The sequence below is a fragment of the Corticium candelabrum genome, chromosome 6 (genome assembly GCF_963422355.1).
Source record: "Corticium candelabrum chromosome 6, ooCorCand1.1, whole genome shotgun sequence".
NCBI lineage: Eukaryota > Metazoa > Porifera > Homoscleromorpha > Homosclerophorida > Plakinidae > Corticium > Corticium candelabrum.
This window is the reverse complement of record NC_085090.1, coordinates 3,706,929-3,733,813: the sequence shown is the minus strand read 5'-3', so window position 1 is coordinate 3,733,813 and position 26,885 is coordinate 3,706,929. Positions and strand designations below refer to the sequence as shown.

Here is a 26,885-nt window from a genome sequence, read left to right as displayed (position 1 = left end):
AAAGAATCGTTGTGCTAAGTGTTTTGGCTCTACGCTTTAGTTTTGCTATCTTAATAGAAGAAGAAGGCTCGTAATGGCGTCCATAATGTCTTCGCGCACTGCCGAGAACACCGATAAGTTCTCGACAAGTTGCAAGGTTGGCTGAAAACATGCAAGTGAGCTAGACGTAAGCTACAGACCCTGTGTCTACACTTTAAGACACGAATGGAGCTAGTCATGTCGTACCGTCGCTTCTGAGTAGGAGAAAATGAATACAGGAAGTGCAGGGTTACTTATGGCCTCGAACTTTCAGACAAGAAAGCGCGCGAACTCCAGTCTGGACCAAGTCGATACTAAATGATTTCGGAAATAGTCTTCTAAGCTGATTAGCTCTTTACAATCGGACTGTCGGTTTTAAATTCTGATTGGTCTAGCAGTAATTGGTTTTGCTAAGTGCACTAACGCTGATTGCGTGCGTGTAAAATCCTCGTGAGCGGCTAAGTGCACGCCAAAGCCGTGATGAAGACTCTGGTGCACGCACACATCTTACTTTTAGTTTCAGCTTCAGTTCTTCGATATTTTCAAGCTTGCGGTTACAGGACATTCACAGCAGTGTCGCTAGACCATCATCTTTGACAAATGGTCGAGCGGTAGTCTCGCCAGTCGAGCAGTTAGACTAGCTAGCGCTCTGCCGAAGAATCAAAGAGTTGTGTTTTATGCCGTCCACCAAGACATCGCCGCAAATACGGCAGACGTCTCTTCTTTGTTCGTGAAATCTCATGGCATTTACAAATGATATGTTGATCTGGGTAAAACGATCTTACGCTGTTAGACTACCATTTACCATCGCTTTTGATAAATACTTTCGAAATCATTTTAGTATCGACTTGGTCCAGACAGGAGTTTGCGCGCTACGCGCACTCTATGATCTGGAAATGCGAGGCTAGGTTACTTATTGCACGTCGATTTGAAGATAAAGCCAAGAGTTTTGATTATTGTCAAATTTGCAGACGCAGTTATTGATGATGAAATAAACTTAGAAAGGCAAGATTTAATGAAAATAATTTTTTCATAAAATGAGTCTGTGTGGGAGTCAGGAAATAATTTTTTCACAAAAAAGTCTGGGTGGGAGTCAGGCTTTCTAAAGTAGGACGTTGACGTTACGTTGGGATGACGCTCAGATTGCGTTTAAGCTAGCTACCGCATGTAAACAAGACTGTACATGCACACATATAAACGATACGCAGTGAGTGTACCTGTAAACATCGATAGATCCATCGTAGCTCTGCCGTCGAGACATCTCCGGTGCTCGATATCTTACCGTCCCGATGCCATATTCACATATCTCTCCCACATCGAGCAGTGACACATTCAATGAACTGTTGCTAATCAAAGACTTCTTTGCGCTTGAAGTTTCCCGTCGTTTTATACAACGAAGAGGAATACCGAAACCAAAATCAGCAACTTTGACAATCCAACTTCGACTAACCAGTAAGTTGTCACTCTTCAGATCTCGATGAATCCTCGGCGGGTCCAAGTTGTGAAGAAACTCCATTCCCTTTGAAGCGTCCAAAGCAAAGCTTATCTTACGCTCCGGACTCATATCAATACTAACGTCATCCAGTACGTGACGTAACGAACCCCGATGCGCAAACTCGACGACGAGAAACGGTTGCTCTTGTGGACTCGTTTTACCCGCTCCGATAAAAAGTACAATATTTCGATGACGTATCGTTTGCATAAACTTAATTTCCCGCGCAAATTCCAACGACGATATTGGATCGTCCTCACAAATTAGCATTTTCACAGCAACCTCCATATCGCGGTATTGTGCTTTCCACACTCTTCCCGACGCTCCGCCTCCTATTTCGTTCTGCAGTCTTACTTCTTGCCAACTGATCTGCCACGCGTCATTCAATAGTTTTATGTGACGACGCAGAGCCGATTCGTGTTCTCTTCGTTTTCTTATGATGCGCCGTACCACAGCAAAAGAAACACTAAGAATACCTACAAACAATACGATTCCCATCCCAACGTAGTAATACGTTGCGTATTGACACTGAGAACCGGTGAAGCCGACGGTACACATGCATACGGGAACTTGCGTCGAATTATCGTTCATCACAAAACATCTGCCGTTAACGCAATAACCCGAAACACAGACGTTGCAGTCGCTTGCGGTTGACGAACCCTCGCCTCTCGTCGTCGTTCCGCTCGGACACTGACGGCACTCCATCGACCCAACGTCGGCAAAGAAACCGATGTTGCACTTGGCGCACACTACACGAGAAATATCGCTCGACGCTAATCCTCTGGGACAACCAATATTCATATAGAACATCTTGTTATCCCCCAGACTAAGTAAAATATTTTGCCAAAAAGTTAGACTGTAAAATGTGTAGCGCGGCGTACTTTTCCCTTCTTGAGCGGTAACCAACCTCCAAGTCTGCAAGTGAGCAATATACGTCCACACTTGAAATCTTCCAAAATCAATGTCAAAGGGACGACGCCGAAATACAGCAGCAATCCATAGCATTCCGGCTCGAGCCACCACATTAGAATCACAATTTTCAGTGAGAGAAAACGGTGGACCGTTATTGATTGATTTCAAAATGCTCCACGAATTATTAATCAAATTATATATCCACACTTCGTCGTAGCAAAACCTGCTATCGTTTGTTCCACCAACAACAAACATGTCGAAACCCATAACAGCGGCAGTGTGATCATATCGAGCTGATGGAACGTTCCACTCGTTTTCGATAGTTTCCAATCTCTTCCACATTCGAAGTGTCAGCGAAAATTCCGAAAGATCTTTAAGAGCGTCAGAGTATTCGTTTACACCACCAAACAGCAACGCAGACGACGAGTTGATTGTGACGACTGAAAAACGGAATCTAGGCGGTAAACGATGTGCCATCTGTTGGACATATTCGTTTGATGTGATCAACGTTGCATATTTTTCTGACACTATGAGCCACACGTTTCCCTGCATGTGTGTGCTTTTCCCAAAAAGCCAGGAAGCAGTATCATTCACGTCGATTCCTTTAATGTCGAAACGACCCGTTAGTTGCCACATTTTCGTACGCATGTCCAGAGACCAGCCGACCAGTGACGTAATGCGTCCATCACTTATACCAACTGCAATCCGATAATATGTGTTCTTCCATAACGACTGCAATGCGTAATTTACGGGGACTAAGATGGTGTTACTCAGTTTACTCCAAGCCCATACTCGTGTCAGGTGGTATCTCTGTAGAATCCACTTGCTTGACCCACAAGATTGACCGCCTTCGGACAAGTAAACAATCACTTTACCACCACCGAATACACGTACAGCATACACATTTCTGATGTCCGGACTAAGACCGACGATATCTTCATAAGACGTAGTCGTATTAGACAAAGATACTCGAGAGATCAGACGTCGCACCAGACTGAAAGAAACGAACTCACGAGTTTCAGGAACAAATACTGGCTTTATATCTAGGTCGTGAGGTCTATAACTCGCAAACGTATTCCGCATGCAGTTTCCCGTTTCATTCCAAATTGATTTCTCGACAGAAAATGTCCATACGCATTTTTCGACGATAAAATATAGTGTCCTCCTCTCTGGCGAAGCAGTAATCGAATCTAAACTTATCCGATCGCCAAAAAAGTCGCGATGTCCAACCTTTTCCCAACGATACGTTGTATGTTCTACAACGCAGCTGAGTCTGTACCAAACGATTGTTTCTACTGAATGTAGTATTGACGCATACCCAAACACGAGCACGTCGTCACTACAAGAGCACGAAAAGTTCGAACTACTCACGGTTACTGCTACAAAACTGTTGCGACGAGGTTCAAACGGATGAGGTCGATCACCGACGATTGTGACTCGTTTCCAATCCAGTTTTTCGAACACAAATATCCAAGTGTTGTTGGTAGTATCGGCATTCAAGACGATGGCGTGTGAACTACAAAGAGTGACGAGATACGGAAACGTTATCGCTGGTGGACCGTTGGAGCCATTACCAATCGTTTTCCAAGAGTTTGTCTCTTCGTAGTAAATCCATGTTGTATTTTGTTTTTTCCGAGTTGTCCCTTGTCTATCTCTCACTAGTAATGATCCTCCAAAAACGAGTATTCTGTAAAGATACTTTTGAGGTTTTACGGATGAATTGATGAATAGTTGTGTGGAGCCATATGAGAACACTTGGGGTGTATTACAGCTCCACGAATTAAAGAGTTCCCACTTATTGAAAGTCTGACTATTCGTGTTGAAAACTACATTTGCGTCGCTTTCTTTCTTTGCAGTCGTTGTAGCTATGATATTCACCGGTGTAATTTTTTCTATATCGTCTCCTGTGTTTTTGCTCAGAGATGAACTGTTGGTTGACTCAGAGTGTGCGGTCAAATGGATCAAGAGAAATACGTACAAAAATAATTTCATGATAGAATGGGGCAAGATTTAGCTGAAGGAAAACGAAATTTATCAAAAACTGTAACTAGAAATATACGATACAATATTTAAAATATATTGCTACTTCTAAAGTGTTGTTGATCTTTTGTTATTTAATCAAAAAAAAACTAACCAATAGACAAAAACGTCACACAGAAAAGCAACTAATCCGAAACGAAAAGTGTGTTATAGCACTACACTCACTCACACACACACACACACACACACACACACACACACACACACACACACACACACACACACACACACACACACACACACACACACAGACAGACAGACAGACAGACAGACAGACAGACAGACCGACAGACAGACAGACAGACCGACAGGTAGACAGACAGACCGACAGACAGACAGACAGAAAGACAGACAGGCGTTAGCAGTTAGTTTTAGCGTAGGGCCTGCGGGCTTGCTTGCTTGTTTTACAGTTTAGTGTGAGTGTACTAGTTTCAATGTATAAAATATATATAAGACAGACAGACAGACAAACAGACAGACAAACAAGGTCTCATCTACTTACTCAGGTCTCAAAACACTTTCCTGAGATGCTTCCCCATGTCAACCAAATGTACGCAGGCTTTGGTCCCCTTATCTACTTGCAAGGAGACAGCCCTGTCATACTGTCTTCTGAAGAAGGCATACGTCAAGGGGATCCTTTGGGTCCAGTTTTTTTTGCTACTGCAATTCAGGAATTGTTGACCAAATTGCAGAATGATCATCCTTGTGTAGTGGTCTTGGCATATCTAGATGATGTGTTTCTAGTAGGTCCTTCTGATAATGTCTTGGCAGTCTTTGAAGACCTGAAGCCTATGTTCCATAATATTGGTTTGGACATTCAGGACACCAAGTGTGAAATTTACAACCCTTCATCTGTCGAGATCGAGTCACATACATCTATTCCTATCACAACAGAAGGAATATCTATTCTGGGAATTCCTGTTGGAAAGGAAGATTTCATGTCACAGGCATGTGTTACTATTGCAAAACATGGAGAAAATTTATGCCATCAACTACTCACTTTAGGAACTCAAGAAGCTATGTTATTGCTAAGACTCTGTCACTTACCAAGAATGTTTTACTTATTTCGAAGTGTTAAACCCAAAAGCATGCAAGCTGCTGCAGTTCTTCATGATCATCTATCTCGCTCTACGTTTTCAAATTTGTTACAAATTTCTGCCCTTACTGATGAAAAGTGGAAGCAAGCAACCTTGCCTATCAGATATGGTGGTTTTGGCTTGACATCATTACAAGAAATATCAAACTTGATTTTTGTGTCCTCGTGGGCTCATTCTGTGCATGAGCTGCCAAAACGTTTTGCAGCTTTAGAACCTCAGATTGATGTTTTGTTATCCTCGAAGAGTTCTGAAAATTCTGTAGGCCACATTCTTCATGAATGTTTAGATCCTGATCAATCAATGAATGATCTATTGTCTAATACTAAGCATCTGCAGCATCATCTGATAGATAAGGTCACGAAAGCTCAAGTCAATATTTTATTGGATATAGAATCTGGAAAGGATTCAGCAAGATTACGTTCCTTGCAAGGAAAAGGTGCAGGCTCTTGGCTAAATGCCATCCCATCAACCCAGAATCTCGCAATTTTACCTGGAAATTTCCGCTGGGCGGCATTCATGAGGTTGGGAATGGCGATGCCCTTGCCTTTGTTGGCAAATGAGTACGAATGTGAATGTGGAAAAACGATCGATAGAGAAGGGTATCATCTGTTGACTTGTAAATTTGGAGGTGGACCAGTGTGGTCTCACAACTGTATAGTTTCTGTGTGGGCAGATTGTCTCAGCCAGTTACATGTACCGTACTACATTGAGCCTAAAGATCGCTACACCACTTCCAGTGGAAGGCCAGACATCTATGTTGCGGAATCATTCTGCATGCCAGCAGCAGAATTAGACATTGCTCTATCACATCCATTCAGCAAAGACATCCTATCTAGAGCTGCTTTTATTGATGGTGCTGCCGCATCCAGAAGAGAAAAGATCAAACATACAAAGTATGACTCCCAACTGCTACCAGGAGGGTATACACCAACAGCAGTCCCTTTGGTATTTGAACATTATGGCAGATGGGGTGTTGAGGCTCAACAGTTTTTAAAGACTCTTTCTCTCATGTCTTATGATGAGGACGGTCATCAGAATGCATCCAATTTTACAACATATTGGAGACAACGCGTATCAGTTCAGTTACAACAATGTAACGCTAGAGTGATTACCAGAAAGACATACCGCTTACTGGAACATACAAGGAAAGTGAAGAGAATGAACAATACACACAATTATTAATGTGCTTTACTGTACAGCCCTATATAGGGCTGGTTTCTGTAGAGTTTTAGTTTGGTAGAGATTTTGTGCGATTGGGACAGTAGAGTTGCTTAGTTGTGTTGATTGTAGATTTCAATATTGAAAATATATGTATTGACAAACAGACAGACAGACAGACAGACAGACAGACCGACAGGTAGACAGACAGACCGACAGACAGACAGACAGAGAGACAGACAGGCGTTAGCAGTTAGTTTTAGCGTAGGGCCTGCGGGCTTGCTTGCTTGTTTTACAGTTTAGCGTGAGTATAATAGTTTCAATGTATAAAATATATGTAAGACAGACAGACAGACAGACAAACAGACAGACAGACAGACAGACAGACAGACAGACAGACAGACAGACACACACACACACACACACACACACAGTGACACAACCACCATAAAAGTGTTAAAGGGAGGGTGACATGCAAAAATCGCTACCTATTTTATAACTTAGAAACGTTGCTTTGCCAGTCAAATGAATGCATGAATTTGTTTAGAATTTTTAGCTAATGTTCTAAGGTTTAAAACGAGGGTTCTTGTGGCTATTATTTGGCTCCGCCTTTCAACTTCCGGCAATTTTGAGGCGTGTCCGTCGTGACATCACAAGTTGAACGGAAACTGCTCGCGCAGAAGTAAATCAGGTCTACAATGGTGAAGCGATGTGTTGCGGCTGGCTGTTCTAACTCACACAGCGACCAAGTCAGCTTGTTTTCTTTCCCACAAGACCCAGTTCTTCGAAAGCGATGGACAGAAGCAGTACAGAGGACTAGAGACAAATGGAATGGGCCTTCACGGTATTCGGTTCTATGCAGCGACCACTTTACAGAGGACTGTTTCGAAACCGATCATCTTTTGGCCTCATCGTTTGGCATCGCCAGGCGAGCACGCCTGAAGCCAGACGTCGTTCCAACGCATTTTGTCAGAGCGAATTTGAGAACAGGCGCCTCTGGATCGTCAGCTATGTCTTTGGAACGAACACGGAAACGAACGTCCACTGGCGGTGAGAGTGAGTTGACAAGCAAGAGGGGAGCATATGAGAAGAGACAAAGAGCTAGGGTATGTAGCTATTGTGTAACGTCGTATTGACAATTGATAGAAGTGTTGCATTGTGAATGCACCTCAACGTGTGATTTGCAGTAGGCGTGTTGCTAGAAGTGTGGTTAGTAGCCTTAGGCTTGAAGTGTGAACACAACGGCGAGGCTTCGCTGCAGTCTAGACTGATTTTTATGCGTTTACTTTGCAGCTTCTACAGGAAATTGTCAGCACTCCAAAGCACCTGTGGAAAGAGAAACAGAAATGGAATCTACTTGGCAAGACAGTGAAGACAATGAGAGTGAGAAGAGTGCAACTCATGCAGATATTGGTGTACAGGCAGTATGCCTACAGGATATTCCACGCAGATCCACAGTAAATGTCAGAGTTCAAGTAAAGCCTCCAGGGGTGAGTGACACGATAGTTTGATTACTGACTAACAACTTGTTCGAATGTACATACAAATTAGAGAATTACACATGCATGCATGTACTAAGTTTTGGAGTCAACAATAAATTCTAAAACTACTTACTCCTGTGGAGTTTCATCTTCATCATCATGACCACGCTCCTGCTGATATTGAAAGTACGCTGTTTGAAGGACCCACACATTCAGGCAGACTGGTTCAAATCCTTCGTGCTCTGTGATACACTTGCATGATGTTACACTTTCTTCCAGTTTCCTTTCAATGTTGTCATACTCGCAACAGCACACACATTCATCTACTGTAGGCATAACTTCGCACTGTCCACAGCTGCACCTTCATTTCAACACAACTATTTGTACTCGAGGTTGCACGTGAAAGGTATGACGTCATGCAGCTGTATATCAGGACCCTAAAAGGTATACATCATTTTTCTGCCGTGACCAGACATGATATTGCTATAAGTGAATCATGATTGGCTACTAAAGGTAAAGATAAGCTTGTCAAACGATTCCTGTACTCTCTGGTTTCCTGGTGTACGGCCACGTGACGACAGACGTCAAGTGTAAACACTCGCAAAAACAAGCGGAAAGCGATCACAAAGCTACTGCAATCATGCTTACCAGTCTAAATTCTGAAGTCTTTCATCGTTTTGCGTGCCATCATTGGCCGGACTGTGAGAAGATGAGCGGTTTTCGCTTTCCACAGGCTCGTACTGGTAAGGCTCTACAATGCCTCCAGAAGCTATAATTTCCTCCTGAAATGTGTCGGAACTACTGCTATTCAACGACGACCTGCTGTAACTCAAATCTAAGCTGGCAGAGTCGATGCTAGATTGACTTGGACTATGTTCTTCCTCCATCTGGAAAAGCCTTACGCGACTTCCGTTCAACTTGTGATGTCACAACGTACACGCCTCAACTAATCGGAAGGTGGAAGGCGTGGTCAATGGTCACCGAAAAAACCTACGTTTTAGCCCTTAGAACATTAGCTAAAAATTCTAAAAAAATTCATGCATTCATTTGAATGGCAAAGCAACGTTTCTAAGTTATAAAATAGGTAGCGATTTCTGCATGTCACCCTCCCTTTAGGTAGCTGTTACAACTAGTTCCGTCTCCTGACATCCTGCTTGTCACCTGCAACAATAACGCGCTCCTCCCGCTTCCGCACGATTTTGAGACAAAAGCGTAACCGAATTGTATATTTCGTGCTTTCTGCACTATCAATCCACAACGCTGCTCTCCCTTGTAGACAGTAAGGAAGACTTCAATACAGGAAAGAAGCACAAACATTGACGTCGATGTTGCTCAGCCTTCAAAACTAAGTGAAGCCGTTAGGGTTATGAACTTACAAGACCTTGCCATTGTCTTGAAGGTCATCTCTACTATTTTAGAATATTGAGGCTGACGGCCCGTCTAGAGCCTCCTCTTGAAAGACGCTACTATTTTAATTATGTATAGTATATCTAAGTGTAAAAACGTTGATTTTATACTTTACTACAAGCGTCAATCTACTTTCACTCACCGGAAGGAAAAGGAGGTTGCTGCTCATCGAAGACTTCTCGTACAGTACGCGTAATGACTCAATGACACCTCCACCCACGCCCAATAGATATAGATATCAACTAAAAAGTGTGTCGACTCGAATTACCTACATACATGTATATAGGCTTATGCAACTAGATTTGGTTAAGGGGGATCACATTTACCTAACAGAACGTTGCTTTGCGCATTAAAACTGTGTGTGTGTGTGTGTGTGTGTGTGTGTGTGTGTGTGTGTGTGTGTGTGTGTGTGTGTGTGTGTGTCTGTGTGTGTGTGTGTGTGTGTGTGTGTGTGTGTGTGTGTGTGTGTGTGTGTGTGTGTGTGTGTGTGTGTGTGACGTCTTCCATCCTGATTACAAAGATCACCCACGTATTTTGATATCTCGGTACCGAATTGTTATCAACCACAGTACATCATCAAAACTGCACACTATGCAGGTGCAGCAGCAGAAGCAGATCATATTCAAAGAAACAGCCGTCGTGATAATTTTGTGAAAGCTACTGGTGGCATATTGCAGCCACTGGTCATTGAGACTTTAGGATTGTGGACCAGCCATAGTTTGCTGGTCATCAGGAACATTAAATTGCTAGAAGACTTGCCTTCAAGGAAATACATCAATGAGCAAGGCTTGCAGTACCAGCTATCTGTTACATCACTGTTATATATATATATATATATATATATATATATATGCATGCTACTCAACAAAGGCAACAATAGCAATTTATGGTTAGTTAAGTAATATATATATATATATATATATATATATATATATATATATATATATATATATATATGTATGTATGTATGTATATATTGTATGTCATGTCAGTGTTTCTACTATGTCTGTCATCTTTAGTTATTAGCAGGTCACTTGACAGCTGGAAAGGTGAGGAGGTACGTGCCCACACTAGGCCTCTATCATCTGCATGTCTTAAAGTGCACAAATTGGACACTATTGTCGATCCTAGATTTTTCAATTTACATTTGAATTCAATGTCAAACTATAATTCCACAAACAATTTAATTAGATAATTAAAAACACTGCCTAGTAATTAAATATGATGTCTATAGATGCAACAAAACCTATTTTAGCAGCAAGATAGTATTGCTGCAATTAAACTCCAGTTAACATAGCGTGTTAAAATAGCAACACAACTTAAGCTACCGCGCGCTCAAAGACACAAACGCCCTGTAAATATCAATCGCATTTTTCAGCTGTCCACACTAGATAGGTCTGCCCACTGATAGTAACTAAAACTCTGCAGTAAGTAGAAGTTGACTAAAACACGCTATTAAAAACTATATAGGTGACATGGCTACAGTGAGACCGTGGTTTAGCCTATAATTATAATGTCTATGATGGGCACAGGCCATTGAGTGTAGACTCGGCCTGTCAGACCCCTGTGGCGCCGATTCAAATCGGAAGACAATTTTGAATTGGTGCTACAAGGGTCTTGGAGGTTGCAGAGCCACACACACACACACACACACACACACACACACACACACACACACACACACACACACACACACACACACACACACGGCTATGGAAGGTCGAATGGTATGCTGGCCATTCAAGGCGGGTAATGTGAAACAACCAATGGTTGTGTTGCCAGCCAAAGACTGGAGGGTAATTGTGATGCAAAAAGTAGGGTGGTACACCTAGAAACTGCACCATACTTAACCGGAGTGCGCATGCGCTAGGGTTACAGTAATACTGCTGTAAATGGACAGACGACCGGCAGTTGGCTTTCGGCGCAAGCGCTCATTGCCCATCGTTATCGTTAGTGTTAGTTATAGACATGCAGAATAGCGTTGTAAATATTGAAAATATGACCGAATCCTGTACGTACTAGTATATCAACTTTAAGTTACGTTAGAAGTTATGAGTGGTGCATGCACATCAATTGATTAAGAATAACTGTATGTATACAGTACAATTAGGGGTACATCTTTACAGTAACTTACGGCTCTCCTAGACTAGATGAATCTCCTGTTTCAGCCAATTTCAATTCAACTCTACTCAAGATAGAAGCTACTCGATCCCAATGAGCAGGGGCGTACATGGGGCATTTATGGGTCGGTTCTTTAGTGCTCTAATGGAGTGGACCTCCCAGTCAGTTCAGCATGCTCAATTCTAGTGAATCTATTTATTAGTTATCAAGTCTAGTAGAAGACCTTTGTAAATATATGTACATGTACATGTAATAATGAATTACCAGGAAAGCACTACAGTGCTAAACCCTCGGCCGGTGTATGTAATCGTCACGTGATAATGTTTTGCATACTGAGGTATTTAGCCCAACCCACTGGTCTCAGCTAAGGTTTCCAATGCATGCGTGGGTGCAACTCGTTTCCAGACTTGCCTACGTACAGGTCAGTAGCTTCGTCCGACAAATTAAACAGACGCGCTAGCTGTTAGAAACAATGCACGCTCTCCTTCGCAAATTCCCTTGGAGCGCCAAATTTCTGTTGAAGACGAAACGACACTAACGATTGTAGCTGCAACAGCCCCGCTCAGCAATGCACACCGAAAATTCAAGCTGTCAGACTGCAAAACTACTATGCAGGAACACGGTGGAACAAGCAAAATGTTACAAGTCAGTTTTCATGCAGCTACACGTGTACTGCACGGCGCCTGAATCTCATGATCACGGGTACAGCCGCGTCCCCAGACTCACGTGAGCCCGGCAGTGTCATACGGGAACCGGACAATGCCAGGCTCACGTGAGTCCGGGGACGAGGTACTAGACGCCTGGTTGTTGATGAGAAAACATGCACGTGCAAATGTAAAACTAGGCGACTGCTAAATCCAAGTAATAGGAATAAACAACTTCTAGAGGATGGACGACCTGGACAGCTAGCAAAGTAAGGGAGGTGGAGCCTTTTGATGACATCATGTTTGTCTATTGGTCGGTAATGACACCACGTCTCGTTTATTGGTCAGAAAGCTTCATTTCCATCTGAGCTAATCGAGTATAAATACGGTCGTACGCACGGTCGGTCCTCCAGACTACTGAACCCCTATCAAGGATACCCGGGCATCTGGTAATGATATACACTGCACATTACGAGCCAAGAATCATGGACTCTAGCTCTGCATCTCGAATGTTGGACCCAGGCCAGCACTTCAGCAGCTACGGCTTCTGTATACAGCTGGCGCAAATAACGCATACAGATTCAGCAAATGCAGATGCATGATGGGCACTAGGGATGCCGGTGTGGCGTACTGAGATCGTCACCATGTTGAGATTGTATTTTATTGTCTGCGCATGATCAGCAACTAATTGCGTGCGTAAGTCTACATCCGGCGTGCTAAGGTTGTTCACACATTTAATTATTATTATATTGAGGCTTTCTTATTTCTTGGATAGACAATAGCTGTGTACACTCGCTTGTGAAAACCATGGATGACCTGAAGCAAAATACAATTGCAGCTAGGGAAGTCAGATTGTCTCTACAGAGAGATGCCAGAATCTTGTAACTTATCTCCTGACGCAAAGGTTTCCACCACGGTTAGCAAAAAATAAAATTAGAAACGTCAACAACTAGGCCAAGACTGGATATTGGGATATCAAAGGTAAGAGAGATCTATTTGTACAAATGTGCATGTATGGTTATTATGTCTAATTATATTTCCAATTGTATAAACTTGTATGTAATTGATAAATAAAAAATTTCATAATAAATTATATATATAGATAATTGTATATAGCATATACATATTATGTAGTACATAATTATTCTTAACAACTGAATTGTTTACTTCAACCCAGTCCTTTTACATTGTTGTAACATATTAAAATAGTTAATTCATATATATAACTAACAATAATAACTATAGATTTCTCAATAAAACGATAAATTTGTTTCACGCATGCGCACAAGTCAGGGCAATTTCAGCACGTACGCAATTTCACCACGCTTGTATTGCGTGCTGAGAATGTCAGTTCTATTGCCAAATGAAACCCTACGAAACTGCTGTTGCCAGACATTCTATTGTAAGATGACTTCAAAGATTCAAGCGTAGACACAGTGATGAATAGGACAATTAATATCTAGGTGGTTTGGTATAAGAGTTCTCGAGTAATGCATGTATAATTGTTGTTTGCAATACAACAAGACAGCTAAAGGTCTAATAACGAACCAGACTGTCTAATAATAATTACAATTTATATTATACATTAAAAATATCTAGACTACAAGTTTTTGGCCCGGCCTATATGCAACTTTGGATCAGCCCTTGACTGATTGCTCCTACGCATGCTTGCAGAGGTACAATACCAGCGCACCTCGACTGCAGTGGGTCAGATCAATCGCACCCTACCCTCCTCCAAACTCCCCATAAGTAGATGCCTGCAATGAATATATTGCTTCGTAGCTTTCATTTGAAGCAATACAATGGACATCTAAATCAGTGCATGTAAATCAATTCTCAAGCAATATAATGTAAAGTAAAAACCGGTACTATTTCTGCTACACACAAGAAGGAATGGCAGTGCGTCGACCATATCTTTTTATAAATTTTATGTCTATCTTGGTTGTGTAATAATAATCAATCAATTAACTAAAAATAGAAGTGCATTATGATGTAACACATAACATTAAGTCTTGTCAGCTTGTATAGCAACAATTATGCGAAGTGCAAAAATATGTAGATGTATACAGTTGAACACAATATCAAAAATATTTTTCTTAGACAAGCCACCAATCTGCAGTATGTCATATACTGGATGAAGCACATACCTCAATGTAGACAGCTGACGTCAGAATCCAGATCTCCAAGGGGCAATGGAATGAGGGTCTTGTTGGTTGCATAGGCCAGACATGATGTCTCACCTTGAAGAGTCGCAATAAACAGGGCTGTTCCTATACCCTGGGTAAACTTCTTGTAGGCCACTCTGTCATTGCGAGGATCCGTTTTACACAAGTGAATTGTATTGCATACTGTTCAAGAATATACATAATAACAGACGATTAGTTATGCTTCCATGTACATGCTAATTTGATCTATTTCTTACGTGTCCAAAACTTGTCGTTCAGAAGATCACAGTGACCAAACCCCTATAAAGAAATTACGAGTAAAATGCAGAAACACATGCGAAAGCTGTCACACTCCCCACCCAAACACACAGGAACTCACACACACACACACACACACACACACACACACACACACACACACACACACACACACACACACACACACACACACACACACACACACACACACACACACACACACACACACACAAACAAACAAACAAAAGAAGCACACAGAAATACAAACTTTTAAGCCATGTAACCAAAACTACTTTTGATATACTCGAATGTACAGTGCATGTTCACGCATCCACTGCAAACACTGCATCCAAATGCAAACCCATAGCTGCATGGCAATCAGTAGACTGTACCGTAACGTTTGCGAGTATCCGTGGACAAGCAAGACGATCATATATTCCCCGAAAGTCAAAAGGCGGCGAACAACACGGTGGCCACTCTTCGCCAAGCTGCGTGCCAAAGCTTAAAGAAGGCCACTTGGTGCCATTTCGAATCTGCAAAATGTGAAAGCTAAACGGACTATAGAAAACAGCACCCTAAACATATGAGTTAACGTCAACCAAATTCAAAAAAAATCAATTAAGGTGGACCTTAAAATTGGCTCTTGATGAGTTTGCTAGAACCATTCTGATTCCATAATCACATCCATCTGAATGGCATGAGAATCCTACTTGGTCCCAGTCCACTGTCACGTTGTATTGAGATAAGTATTTCCCATTCAAGTTTTCTTTCATCTAATTATACAAAAAGTGAGACAATTTCTATTTCAATCGATTATCATATACATGTGAGTGTCTTAACACAACTATTGCTATCCTACTGTGACCTTACATATGTTGACAGTGTTCGAAAAAGTGATCGTCAAGTTGTTATTTGACAACTAACAAGCAACAAATAAGTCAAGTGAGGTTGTCATTCTGACAACTAGAGTCACTCAAGTTATGGTGGACCCAATTTTTACGCTGTAGAGTAACAATAGTGGAATTACTCAGGTCAGACTGAAAGTGACACTATGAAGTTGTGAGATTTCGTTAATTGCTGGAACACTCAGTATTATCATTTGATATTTATGAAATATATGCAAGTCTTAACGACTGAAAATTTTGTGATGTTCTCAAGATACAACCACGTCTGTCATAAAACTTCAAACACTGCATGTAACAATTAAACATGCTAAGTATATATGATAAGTGACAAAAATATTATTATTAAACTAATTAGTTCAAGTAGACTTTCATGAGGGGCCACCCGGAGAAAGACAATATAGAGCATCAAGTTATCATCAATTTATTTCAATTCAAACCATAACTTACTGCCACATGACTTGAACCAAATTATATTTATAGTAATTAACAATAGCAAAATGTAGCATCTGTAACATCAACAGGAGGAATACTCCATCATATTGTGATCGGAAATTAATTTTGGTCTTTGTTCAGCTCACAGTCTCAAAGTTTTGAAATCTATCACAAAGAGATCAGCATTGTATAACAACGACCTGACCGATAGTCATATTTACAGCAACAGTTGTCCATCAAACGTTGGCTTTATATTTCTAAGATGATTTCAGACAGACTTGTATTGGACAGTAGTGATGAAATTTTTGTGTTATTTGAGATAGTTGAATTGGGGTTGGGTTGGGAATAAATAACAATATAATAAAATTGTATGTATTATTATATTATAAATTAAAATATAGTATTATTTATTATAAATTAAAAAATATTATTATTTCATTACAAATTAATATATTTATATTTGCATATTATAAGTATATATTTTTTTTTTTTTTTTTTTTTTTTTATGTTTTTTTTTTTTTTTTATTATTTTTTATTTTTACTTTTACTTTTACATTTAAACAGAACTAACTACCAAATTCTACACTACGCTATATATATATATATATATATATATATATATATATATATATATATATATATATATATACTTAATATAATAATATACCACGCAAAATAATTGCAGTGGTAGCTACTGCAGAGTTTTGCTCCTGACTTGTTTTTGATTTTTTAAAATTATCAAATATACTATATATTATTAATACATCATTAAACAGTTAGTCTGTTGGCTTTCTTACATTAATTAAGTCTATACATAAATAGACAATATTAGCATATAATTAAATTTAACTTAGTATTTAACTACCACTGCTTCTGACTGTACATACATAGCTAACACTATTAATTAATTACTTAATTAATTGAGTTAATAATTAAATCAATCAGTTTTAATCCTGACCGGTAGGCAATTTATATACACACTAATATGATCAATCATAAACATTGACTTTAGCACAACCAACCCAGTCAAGTTCTTGAAAAAACTTTTGTGGATCCTCCATGTTTGAAATTGGTTTTCTCGATCGTTGCAATAATGGCACAGACTCATTGGGAAACTGCAACAACTCGACTCCGACCACAACAAATCCATGAGATGCAATTGATGACAGTATATCACCATACGCAGCTATTGGCATGTACGAGTACAGACCACCAGCAAATAACACGGCGGCGTAGACTCCACTCTGTCGAGGAGAATATACTAAACAAGAGTGACTTTGAGAGTGAAACGAGTTGCAAGAGTTGGTCACGTGACAACACACCCATGGCTGCAAATGGTGGAGCATGCTCGACGTCCTTTCTAACCAACGTTTCGACAATGTCAAACCGACCTGCACCATATGGATTCCCAGGAAATACGTAAACAGCACTGACTAGATCGTACAAACAGACGCGTTGTAAATAGGAACTCTCAAACACTAGAAAGCTTTCTTACGTCTATTCAAACACAAACCTGATGCAATCACAAGGAAAATCCTAATAATCCATTCCATTGCAGCAATATGTAGTCACCACGCTTTGTCACGTGACAATTCACGTGATTTAGTTATTTTGTTCTTTTGCGGTGCTGTTTAAATTTTTCATTGTGGCGTTAACAATGACATTAAATTTACAAGACATAATCTGTTATAAGAAATTGCAAGATTTTGGTGTAACCAAGATTGTTTGACTGAATTCAATAATAAAAATATTTGGCCGTAAATAATATCCAAAAGAAACAGTTTTTAGGCTCCAGGCAACATATTTCAAGTAACCATCCAACTGAGTTCAACTGCTCGAAACTGTACACATAATTAATTTAACAGCGCAACTCATCGGAGTCCGAGGCAAGTCGTATGTTGACATTTATATCTACTCTTGTCTACGTTTGCGTCATGTATTCTGTTCTGTGGGACTTCTTTACTACCAAAGCGTTATTTGTGATTTTTCTTGTCATTACTCTACTATTTCTTTTACTACAAAAACGAAACTATGTCTTCCTAGCGGTCAAAGTACTTCCTTTCCTCGTCTACGACAAACTGCGTGGGACAAGCGCCGAACAGCAGTGTCTCGAGTACGTGCTAGCCAACGCACGTAAAGGAGATGCAGAATCCGTACTCAACACTGTAGATCACTTCACGTGCAACTGTCGTCTGATGATGAATATTGGACCAGAGAAACGACTTGATGTATTGGATCAGGTTGTAAAGAGTCTTAAACCCAAGTCTGTTTTGGAGCTAGGAACTTACTGCGGATATTCAGCCATTGCTGTGGCTCGCCATCTTGATCCTGGATCTAGGCTCTATTCTGTTGAAATCAATGCTACACATGCAGACATTGCTCGGAAGATTGTTGCCTTTTCTGGATTGTCAGACCGCATTGAGGTTGTCGAAGCAGCTTCGGATGACATTGTAGCTAATGTCAAGTCGAAGCTAGGAATCACCGACGGTTTTGACTTGGTGTTACTTGACCACTGGCAATCATACTACATTAGAGACTTGAAGACGTTAATCGAGCATAACAGACTACATCACGGATCGGTGGTCATTGCGGATAATATGCTTTTTCCAAAAGTTTCCGAATATGCTAATTACATCAGAAATAATACCGACTTTGAGAGCAAATTATACGAGGTCACCACTCTGCATATGTGCAACGGAATTAGTGATGGCATGGAAGTCTCAACATACCTTCCAAAGAACTCATAGAACGTACTTTTTTGTTAGTGTCTGGTTTAGCAGGTCAGGTTGAGACAATATATTAGGCTGTCGTTGACTAGAGTGTTCTGTAGCAGTTGTTTTGTAAAACTATTGCAATGGAGATCAAACGTTATTTGTTTTTTTGTAGCAGCTAGTCTTGGTGCCAGACCAATATCTGCACTAGTCTCATCCCCAGACTCACGTGAGCCTGGCAGTGTCCGGTTCCTGTATCTTGGGAGGCTGAAACGTTTATACGGGAACCGAACACTGACAGACTCACGTGAGTCTAGGACGCGCCACAGAGATAACTTCCTTAGACCTGCCCTCTTCGCGCCCTCTCACGTGAACATATCGGTCTGGGCACCGAGGCAAGGCATCAGCTGGAGCTTGTTGGACTTTTCTCTTTAATTAATTAATAAATATCACTAACTGTCATCACCACAAACGTTAGTCAAGAAAGTAGATTGAATTACACCACCTGCTGCGGCCCAACTGTAACACATCCGGGCTTTTCATGTTCGCCAATGCCTGCGAAGACAAGGCTTCCGAAAGAATACTCACGTCATCGCGTATTTCTCTTCTTCTCGGCGTTTTTTGGCTACGGATGGTACATAGTAAACCGAACGTCGTACACCGCCACGGTTCCGGCCATCATGGAAGAGTTTAGGTACGGAAAACAGGAACTGGGCCTCATAACTAGCTCGTTCGCTCTCTCCTACGCACTGAGCAAAGTCCTACTCGGCATAGTAAGCGACTACATCAGCCCTAAGTTCGTATTCGCAGGCGGTCTGGCTTTGAGCGGAGCTTTCAATGTCGCATTTGGAATGTCCAACTCGTTGTTATCAATGTGTGGACTTTGGTTTGTCAACGGTCTGGCACAGGGTGCCGGTTGGCCGCCGGTGGCAAAGTTGATAAAGACCTGGGTATTGGACCACGAGTCGGGTCGATGGTGGAGCACGATATCAACTAGTATGAATTTGGCCGCTGGACTGCACGCTCTACTGTCTGGAACGATAATACTCCTTCTGGGTTGGCGCTACGTGTTTTATATATCTGGTGTGACTGCCTTTGTTATTAGTCTTTTTATTCTGTTGGTGACAAAAAATCGTCCCGAAGATGTCGGTTTACTGTCGCTGGAGGAGCTGGAGCAGAAAAGTGATGATGCAATACAGAAGAGGATTCAAGTTGTAAATGATGTGGAGAGACAGAGGCCTAAGCTGTCAGCACTGTTTCATGATTACTTTTTGTGGGTTATAAGTATTGGATACTTGTTGGTGTCCATGATACGTGGCACGTTGGCTGATGCTGGATGGGGTCAGTTGTATTTGATTCAAGAAAAGAATGCGACAAAACTTGATGGTGAGTGCATTGTTGGTTCTTAGAGAGAATGGTGTTTTGGAAACATGAGACAGTTTACAATGTCTTGAATGTTAAACAGTTCTTACTGAACTATAGTAACCATGTACATGCATGACTGCATTTGGTACAAGATATACGTACATGTATGCAAGAAAGCACACTTACACGTGCACACACAGACACTCATGCACACAAACACACACTCGCACGCATGCACACACACACACACACACACACACACACACACACACACACACACACACATACGCACACACACACACACACACGCGTGCGCACACTGACACAGCATATGCTTGCACAGTGCACACAGTTATGTACTAATCTGTCAGCTGACTTGATATAGAAAACAGACATGGGACATTGTGAACAACATTAAGGCGTCTTGAGTTACTGTATTATTGTATATATTTGTCAATGAGCGTTCTCCTGATAATTGTATTGGCCATTGGTTATTGCCTGATAAAGGCTGATCAGTTTGTATGGGAATGGGCTGCAGGAAGCCGGTAGTATGACGCATGAGCAGTGGTCATTCACGAGTTATTGAATTACATATAGTGGGTGGTGCATGAGAAGTTGACAACTTCTGTTGCTCTTTCAGTACTTGTGTTACAATCAAGTTGATACCATAGGGCTGTCTCTGCCCTAATTTGTCTTATCTTCAAAGCACACTTCTCAAGGGTTCTCCAATCTTTATTTTTAGTGATATGTGAGCTATGGTAAAGTCTCAAATGTTTAGTTTGTGATGTTACTTGTGTACTTGGATAATTAATTAAATTATGTGCAATTGTTGGATCAGCTATCCTTGTTGGCTTTTATTGACCATTTTATCGGTTATAGGAAAATTGGGAAATGGCATACTTTCCTTATTTGTACAACAGTAATGGTGACTGTATTGTATAAATTATTTCTTTATAAGTATTTGGTTTATTGCCACTGCTTGTCTAACTCAAACAAAAACATCTTCTTACTTATGTAAACAATTTGTTGTGGTGGTGGCATCTATGTTGTGTAAACTGCTTGTAGTACCTCAAGTCTTCCGAATAACAATATACACATGAATCATGTCGACAACTATGTTATGAAAGTTGGTGTGTTGATGGAACACTTACACAGTTTTTCGATCTGCAGTTATTAAATTGGCATGTGCCATGCTATCAAAGACAAACTCGTTGCATTAGATTTTCATGGCATTTTCCGTGTGTGTACACGATTTCTCCAATGATTACACTTGTTTTGCCCAGGGTTTAGGCTAGACGATTGTCGGGAATTTCATGACTCTCTCACTCAGTTTCTTAAGTCATACATTCTGTTATGAGTTTTAGGAAAGGAATTTCAATTTGCAGAGTTATCTTTATTGGTGAAGACTTTCAGGGTTGGACAACTGGCAGTACTGTGATTTCTTTCTTTCAATATGTATGCTATCAAATTTTCATATAAATTCTATTGCTATACAAAAAATTTTCCGATGTGAAAGAAAAGTTAGTGCTCAAGAATGACCCTGTTTTGGCCAGTGAATGCAACTCTACATGTCAGGCAATACCTATTTGTTGATGAACAAACTATTCCAAATTGAAGTCACTTGTTATTAATTAATAAGAATTAGAGCTATGCTGGCATTTAGTAACTATCACAGGAACTTCAAGAGGCGGTAGTGCAAAGCTGATGCACAATGTTGGGGATAGAAACCTTATCTTCTATACCTTATTTGAGCCATGAAAACCTTTAACGTGTGGACCATAGATACTGTATGCATGCACAACTTGAAGAAAGTCAGCATTTCTAGTGCAAATCGGTGGAAAGCGCCAATTAGCGCAAATTAAAGCAGTAATAAGTTTAAAAATTTTTGAGCTTTGGCCAAAGTAGGGGCTGGGGCTTTCTTGAGCCCTGCAGTAATATCAAGCGCGTTTGGTAGTTTTGTAAATCTAAGTTGTTGATTGTGATTGTGATCTTTGTGTGCAGCTGCTGATGCTATGGGTAGTTTTCAGCTGGGAGGTTTGTTCGGCAGCTTACTGGTCGGATTTGCATCAGATTATCTTGTCATAAGGGTAAATTGTTTAACAACTATTGCACATTTTGTGAAAATATTTTTGACTTCTTGTGATTATTTCAGTATCCTGCTATCGGACCATACGCTCGTGTGCCAGTTTTGTGTGTTTGCACTGCAGTGCTTGCTGTAGCTATGAACATACTAATATTTTCTGCAATATTAACTAAGGTAAGTTATCGCAACAGACTAAACTATTTCATTGTATCTATGGAGTAACTATTGGCAACTAGTTTATTACTCATTATATATTTCTGTTATTGTATCAATTGTAGGTTTGGATTGCTTGCATATTTTTTATTCTTGGAGCTTGCATCTTTGGTCCGATATCCATATTTGGTATGCTTGCTGTACAAAATGCTCAGAAAGGATTAGAGGGATCGTCTCACTCTGTAGCTGCCTTAGCTGCACAAGGTAAATAAATAATCAATGCGAATTAATTATAAAGCAAGGAGTGAAAATTTTTTGTGTATGTGTCAGTTGGTCAATTTCTAGCTGGATATCCGTTTGGTTTATTGGCAACCCAAATTGATTGGCTACCAGCACTTCTGTTGCTAGAGGCTGCAGCATTGATTGTTACAACTGTTTTTGCAATTGTAACAGTAAAGAAACTAGGTCAGCTTACCAAGTCAAAAACGAATTAGTTATTTTTTATTAGGAACACAGAATGCAGAATTACAACAGCAATAATTAACTTAGAAAGGCGAACTAGTTTAACAAAAATGTCTCATTGTTATTTTCATGTTTTGTTTTGAGACCAGTAGTGGTAACCAGATAAATATATGCGGCGTTAACAAGCGAGAGTTGACTCTTATATTGCTGACTCAGAGTATTAATTATTGTTAATTTACTATTACTTGCATAATAAATTAATTACAAGTACATGTATATTCTTAGTGGCATTGATTTCTGTTGATGGAACACAATCCCTAATTAGGCTAAATCAACTTGTACTCAGAGTCACTGGCGAACTGAATTACTAGAACTTAACTGAAACACAAAGAACGTTTTGTGCAATTGAAAATGGCACATTTTTAATGCAGACATAAGAACACTCTACTCAACAGGAAGCATGAGTTTGTAACTGATTCATCTACTCAAGCACTAGTGATAAGTCGATCACTTGTTTTGGAGGAAAGATCTCACTCAATCTTTCTGTTTATCTTCCCAGTTGTAAGCATCATCTGAAATGATACACAATCAGTACTACTTCTACATGCATCTATATGCTTTTCTTCCATCTTCAGGAACATACGATTGGTTAAAAAAATTTAAGTGCTGAATTGCTTAAGCTCTATTGGTAAAACGTTCCAATCCGTTTGAACACCATCCCATTTTCTAACATAACGTAAACGTAACTGATACCCTAACGTTGCGTATTGGATAATGCAACGCCACCTGGTTCACAGAGGACACTTGCAACGTTACGCTAACGACCAACGTAACGTACTGCGACGTAACGTAACGTAACTTAGCGCGGCTAGCGTCGTCTGTGAACCAGGGACAGGGTACGCTACGTTACGTTAAGTGCAATAGGATAATGTTCTACGTCCATCTAACGCAGCTTAGCGTTTGACCAATAGAGTTTGGGCAATTTAAGACGTAAATTCTTTAAGTTTACTAATTCCACATTCCTGAAAATGAAAGAACATCTCAATAGCAAGTCAGGACTGACCAAAATCACTTTCAGGCCTCCATTTCCTCGACGGCCAACTAAGAAGCCCTCTCCTTCTTGAAAGCAGATGATTAGTCCAATGCTAACCTATCAGCAGTCTCACGCCAGCCATTAGGTTAACTGAGTATTTTAACCAGGTGGAGTGGAAGGAGTTTGAAGTGCTAAGCCTGTCCACACTGGCAACAGGATCGCGATCCGATCACGATAAATCCAATTCACATCTCGAGGTGCTTTCGATCTCGATCGGTTGAATTCAATTAGACATAGTGGGCGTTACCTTCACGTACGCTATGCATGTAGTCGGAACAGCTAACACTCCTCACTTGTCTTTGTCCTCGCTCACCTTACGTCGCTGTATCAGCACTTTCCACAAGCAAAGAAGCCACACGTACACATATGTCATAAGTCACGTGATATTGAAAATGAGGTGGAGGTATGGCTTTCAAAGTTCAGCGTGGACGCTCGCTATCCCGATCGGATCGCATCCATTCTGGTCTAGTGTGGACAGGGCTTAACTCACGCTAGGAGGCGTGGTCATCGACGACCTACTTGACAATTACATTACTGAAATCTAGCACAGTGTAGCTTCCAGACCAGAGGAACTACAAAGCTGGCGTGCGTTAAAGGCACGCCCATTGGCAAATTTTGTTTAGTCTAGAACCTTCCTATGCATGTGTACTTTGCTGTGCTGTGATGCCCGTAATGGTAAGTATGATCGACCGGAAGTGAGGTTGATTTTGAGCCAATCACAGACATGGTGGTTTGGGATGTCACAATGCAGACGTAAGGTTAATAGATTACTGCTTTCCAGGTTTCTGCGCACCATTTCCACAGGACCAATAAAAGTTTGGGCGGACAGGCTTGAGCTCCTAATTAGCTAATAGAACACGTTGTTTTTACAAAGAAATTTACGTTATCACTGTACCTATATGCACATAGGTGGACTCAAGTATCCCCTAACCTGGTGTTGCACGTGACACCTTGTGAGTACTGTACAATTTTTCGTGTTTCTCCAACAACTTCTGTAAACCATGCCGAGTTGTCTAAATGGAGGCTCTAGGGTGAGAGGAGCGAAGTGACTGGTGGTTTGGGAGCACCCAGACGGCAGTATACTGTTCAACACATATCTGTCTACAGTCAGTTGAAGGGGCAGGCGGCAGCCTGTGTATGTGTATAGTTTGTACTGCAAATGTCGGGGATACAGCATGGAGTCACTTCCTATCTGTGACTCCTGTAACCCCCAATTTGGTTTTGAACTTCTATGCTGTGCTGATTGGTTTAGGGCATGGGGAGCAAAGCGACTGGTGGTGTGGGAGCACCCAGTCGGCGGTATAATGTTCACCACCCTTGCCATAAGGAGTTGAGACAAATTCGTAGGGGTGGTAGCGTTTGCTTTGACAGTATATATTCTATATGTCATGTCCGTGGTTGGTGGAAGGAGCAGTCTGCCGCCGGTGTTACAGACAATTTGTACTGCAGTGGTTGGGATACTGCATGGAGTTACTCTCTATTTTCAATTCCAGTACGTCAATCCGGTTTCTGCACTTGTATGTTGTGCTGATTGGTTTAAATGGAGACTACATGGCGAGAAGAGTGAATCGACTGGTGGTGCTAGAGCACCCAGGCGGCGGTATACTGTTCACCACCCTTGCAGGTGTTGCCAAAAGGAGTTGAGACAACTTCCTAGGGGCAGTAGCATCCGATTTTGTCTTGTCTACGGTCAGTGGAAAGAGCACTCAGCAGTCGGTGTTACATGTGACGGGTTGGGGATACTGGAGTAAGTATGTGTGACTGCTGGTCCAAAAATACGCGCTTATGGACCCCTAACCGCTTGCGGGATCATAGGGAAGTCTCAAACTTTTTCACAAATTAATTTGTTTTATGTCTATTTTTACTGATCCTTGCACCAAGAACGTTTTCCATTTTATCAAGTATAGACCTCTTGGATTTGCTTCTATGCTGATATATGTATAAATGTCCTCTAAACGATCAGTTATATGAGCTACTTTTATGAAGTGAAGTTTAAACATGGATTTCACATGTGTATACACTGTCTAGTGGTTTGCTGTTCTCTTTTTTTGGTTATTTCACAGCGAATATTTTGCAAAACCCACATTGATGTTTCATGGCTAGATAAGAGTTTTTGCCAAAAGTGCAATGAGTACTTGAAAGCACACTTGGTTCTCAGGTAGTTAAAAGTAACTAAATAGAAACATAGGTATCTGACAATACTTGCCAATCTCTAAGTAGGGATGGTACGGGTAGTTAATATTAATCCCAATTTTCACTTTTAGTAAATATATTTGACATCTATTTTAAATGTGATTATGTATTCCACTAAAGTTATTTTGGATTTCATTCGAAACTTTAATAGAACAGACTAAAGGTCCAAATGCGCGTTTATGAACTGGCATACGTACATTAGAATTGGACCAGTTTCTTCTATTTGATATCGTACATTCATTCTTGTATTGTAAACAGAAGTTTTGATATCTACTAAGAATGCAGATATGCTGAAACTTGACAATATATGAGATGACAAATTGGAACATATCAAAAGTAAAAATATGGATTAGCAATGGCAAAGTTCAAACTATGAAACCTTCTAGTTCTATAATGTCTGACCAACGAGGTAACAAATTGCAAAGCAAGTTAATGTTATTGATGTGGCTAGGTATATATATTGCAACAACAACATATAAATGGTTTCAAGAAAATAAGATACAAATATAGTGTTCAAAGACGTGTGTTCACTTCACTACATAAGAGTGAGATTAGGTATTCCATCCATCTTGCCTTATACCATTCGTTTAAGAGGACATGCTTTATACTCGTTTGCATCACGAATATGACCAATAACAAGTCGAGCTTCTGCTACTGTTGGTCGTGTGGCATGATCATCTCTCATCAAGCGTTTA

The 26,885-nt window shown here is 40.7% G+C and overlaps 5 protein-coding genes across 9 annotated transcripts in view; 3 read left to right on the top strand and 2 right to left on the bottom strand.

The window, feature by feature from the left end:
- Window positions 1–7,357: 7,357 nt before the first annotated feature.
- Window positions 7,358–8,243, top strand: LOC134181508 (THAP domain-containing protein 10-like). The gene is made up of 2 exons (XM_062648783.1): window positions 7,358–7,823; window positions 8,011–8,243. The coding sequence occupies exons 1-2, from the start codon at window positions 7,416–7,418 to the stop codon at window positions 8,176–8,178; spliced, it is 576 nt and encodes a 191-aa protein (XP_062504767.1). The 5' UTR covers window positions 7,358–7,415; the 3' UTR covers window positions 8,179–8,243.
- Window positions 8,244–8,327: 84 nt separating this feature from the next.
- LOC134180762 (uncharacterized) lies at window positions 8,328–9,131 on the bottom strand. Its single transcript, XM_062647947.1, has 2 exons — window positions 8,847–9,131; window positions 8,328–8,559 (listed from the first exon to the last, which is right to left on the bottom strand). Exons 1-2 carry the CDS (start codon window positions 9,083–9,085, stop codon window positions 8,328–8,330), a joined length of 471 nt encoding a protein of 156 aa, XP_062503931.1. The 5' UTR covers window positions 9,086–9,131.
- Window positions 9,132–14,275: 5,144 nt separating this feature from the next.
- Window positions 14,276–17,896, bottom strand: LOC134181349 (uncharacterized). Of its 3 annotated transcripts, none has more exons than XM_062648612.1 (7): window positions 17,626–17,896; window positions 17,453–17,563; window positions 17,153–17,391; window positions 15,423–15,566; window positions 15,186–15,368; window positions 14,793–14,835; window positions 14,276–14,718 (listed from the first exon to the last, which is right to left on the bottom strand). In XM_062648612.1, the coding sequence occupies exons 1-7, from the start codon at window positions 17,681–17,683 to the stop codon at window positions 14,519–14,521; spliced, it is 978 nt and encodes a 325-aa protein (XP_062504596.1). In that variant the 5' UTR covers window positions 17,684–17,896; the 3' UTR covers window positions 14,276–14,518. The 3 variants fall into 3 exon arrangements, with proteins under 3 accessions (XP_062504596.1, XP_062504597.1, XP_062504598.1); XM_062648613.1 differs by having other exon boundaries at window positions 17,644–17,896; XM_062648614.1 differs by lacking the exon at window positions 17,453–17,563 and having other exon boundaries at window positions 17,644–17,896.
- Window positions 17,897–18,023: 127 nt separating this feature from the next.
- LOC134181164 (catechol O-methyltransferase A-like) lies at window positions 18,024–19,001 on the top strand. Its single transcript, XM_062648383.1, has one exon. The coding sequence runs from the start codon at window positions 18,026–18,028 to the stop codon at window positions 18,875–18,877; it is 852 nt and encodes a 283-aa protein (XP_062504367.1). The 5' UTR covers window positions 18,024–18,025; the 3' UTR covers window positions 18,878–19,001.
- Window positions 19,002–19,383: 382 nt separating this feature from the next.
- Window positions 19,384–26,885, top strand: part of LOC134181145 (glucose-6-phosphate exchanger SLC37A4-like) — a 13,454-nt gene continuing 5,952 nt past the window's right edge. For 2 of the 3 annotated variants that reach the window (XM_062648357.1, XM_062648358.1), the window contains exons 1-4: window positions 19,384–20,227; window positions 22,208–22,293; window positions 22,359–22,463; window positions 22,568–22,706. In XM_062648357.1, coding sequence (XP_062504341.1) covers window positions 19,393–20,227; window positions 22,208–22,293; window positions 22,359–22,463; window positions 22,568–22,706 — 1,165 coding nt within the window. In that variant the 5' untranslated portion in view covers window positions 19,384–19,392. Of the gene's footprint in view, window positions 20,228–22,207; window positions 22,294–22,358; window positions 22,464–22,567; window positions 22,707–22,772; window positions 23,166–26,885 lie in introns of those variants that run through there. The other variant, XM_062648356.1, reaches the window with a different exon arrangement.